General features: G+C 23.4%; 1 protein-coding gene across 1 annotated transcript in view; it reads left to right on the top strand.

Moving 5' to 3' along the window:
• The first annotated feature begins 201 nt into the window (after positions 1-201).
• LOC100209548 (adaptin ear-binding coat-associated protein 1) overlaps positions 202-2,500 on the top strand; it is a 29,938-nt gene continuing 27,639 nt past the window's right edge. Inside the window, exon 1 of the mRNA XM_065799927.1 lies at positions 202-332. Coding sequence (XP_065655999.1) covers positions 244-332 — 89 coding nt within the window. The 5' untranslated portion in view covers positions 202-243. The remainder of the gene's footprint in view (positions 333-2,500) is intronic.

The following is a 2,500-nucleotide window of genomic DNA, read 5'->3' as shown; positions in this document are numbered from 1 at the left end:
CATGCAATTGTTCTAAATAAGGAACCCTGTGATAATAATAAAAGTTTTCTATATGTCCATCAAATTCTTTATAATTTTTGTATTTCCATCATGTGCTTTATAATTTTTAAACAAATTTCTTTGCAATACTTTTTTTGTGTTTATTTAGAAAAAAAGTATTTTTCATTTATTTATATTTTTAAGTTTTAATATATTTTTTAGCCTTATTTAGATTCTAAAGTTGGACTATAAGATTTGATAATCATGAGTGACGACTACGAACGTGTGCTATGTGCTAAAAATGAAGTTTTTGTGTATAAAATACCACCAAGACAAAGTAGTAGAGGATATCGGTAGGTTTTTTCAAATGTTGGTATCATAAAATAATTAATATACAGCACAATATTACTGTTTGGGGCAAAGTTATTAGTAGTTTATGGGTAGTTAGTTAGATGCTGCTTCAGTTTAAATATAAAGTTTCTTAAATGTTCCCACATACAATTTTGTTTTTTATACTGTATGTTTTTGTTATATTTATATACATTTTTTTTCTAATTTTTTTTTAAACAATTTTGCAATGTTTGTTGTCACAACTTGTTTTGTTGTTACAACTCTCCCAGCGAACAAAGGCGTTGACCAACCAACTCAATGAATTGACAGTCAATTGTTTTCTTTGACAGTCAAAATTTTTCTTTTTTATTTATTTCAATCTTAGTGATAGTTTTTCTTGACATTAATGCTTTTAGGGTAAAGAACAAAATTATTTTAATAATAACAATTTTAAATAAAATTAATTTTTTTAAAAGCGCAAACAGGCAATTGATAATTTTTAATTTATTTAAAATAATTTATTTCATTGCAATGACTTTGCAAATGGTGGGAAAAGCTGAGCAAAAAATAGAAGGAAAGATTAAATAAAAAAAAAAGTACAGTTAGATTATGTTCTTAATTACATATAATAATTTCGAATAATAATGAAATAAATCTCTGAAGTTAAAGAAGAAAAACTTTCGCACATTTTATATCTCTTGCTCATTAAAATTATTTCAAAAACCGCTAATGTTAGTTAGTTAATCATAATGTTACGAAATATAGTTTACAGATCTATATAAACTGAATATTTAATACTTTAAATTTGTTTTAAACATTCATCTTCTTAGTATTAAACAATTTGTTTAATAAAACAAATTGACAAAGTGCAGATAAAAGAAAAAACATTCAACTTAAAATCCTTACTTTTAGCCTCAGTTTTAATAGTGGGAACCCTGTCATAGTTAAATACTTATTATTATATATTATTATATAATAGTAAATTAATATACAGATTTTTTATATTAAAATAGTAATAAAATAAGAACTTCAATCATTTAAGAAAAAAGGATTTTCACCATCGGTAAAATAAAATTTATTTAAATAAGTGAAGCAAAAAATTTGATGATTGTAGTTTACGTTATTAAGTATACGTTGCGTACGTTATGTGCAATACATCTGTCAACAAAGTGAATTAATGACTTTAGGGTTGTTAAAGCAGAAAACTTACTGGGAATTTTATCTAATAATGATTGTATATTAATAAAAATATTATTATACAATCATTATTAGATAAAAGTTTTTAAAACGATAAATTTAACATATACTCGAACATATTATAAGTAGCAGAATTAATAATATAAAATTAATAATAAATTCTTAATTTTTAGCTATTGATTATATTGATATAAATTATTAATAAGTTTTTAATTTTTATTTATTGAATTATATTGATAAAAATAAATTTATTGGAACGTTTTTATAACAAAGATAAAAACCAGTATTGAAAAATAAAAGGATTAAAGAAAAAGTTCACTTTAACTTTTTGTTGCTTTCAAACTTTTTGCTTTAACGACCCGCTAGCAATCAAAGTAGTGTATCATAAACAAAAAAACTACTTTAAATATTTTTTCAAAATTTAAATAATTTTATAGAATTTTAGTATATGCATTTTCCAAATAATATACTGATTATTTGTCAAACCTTGCTTTTAAATCTGATTTTTTTTTTCAACCATTCAACCATGAGCATTAAGAATTCATTTTAGCGGTCATTGACCATTTAGGTCATTGACCATTGGCTGGCCGGTATTTTCCACGCTGTATGTATATATATATATATATATATATATATATATATATATATATATATATTTATATATATATGTATATATATATATATATATATATATATACACACACATATATATATTGATTAAATTAATTCAGCTCACAAGTAGTTTCAATCATTTTTAGTTAAACATACCCAAAAAGTTAAAATTGGCAACTAATATTCCACAAACCAAATGTATAATATGGAACACCACAAGGTGCAGCCCTGAGTCCAAAACCTTTTATTATCTATAAGAGACCACTGTGCAAATATCTGAACATAATCAAAGTTAAAACTTTTAGATGCTCAGATGATCACCAAACTCAAGCTTTCCTTCATCTCAATATAGCGTACTAGTCCTGGATATACCAAAATGACT

This window comes from Hydra vulgaris, chromosome 06 (genome assembly GCF_038396675.1).
Source record: "Hydra vulgaris chromosome 06, alternate assembly HydraT2T_AEP".
NCBI lineage: Eukaryota > Metazoa > Cnidaria > Hydrozoa > Anthoathecata > Hydridae > Hydra > Hydra vulgaris.
The sequence above is the reverse complement of the archived record's forward strand: the minus strand, read 5'-3'. Positions and strand labels throughout refer to the sequence as shown.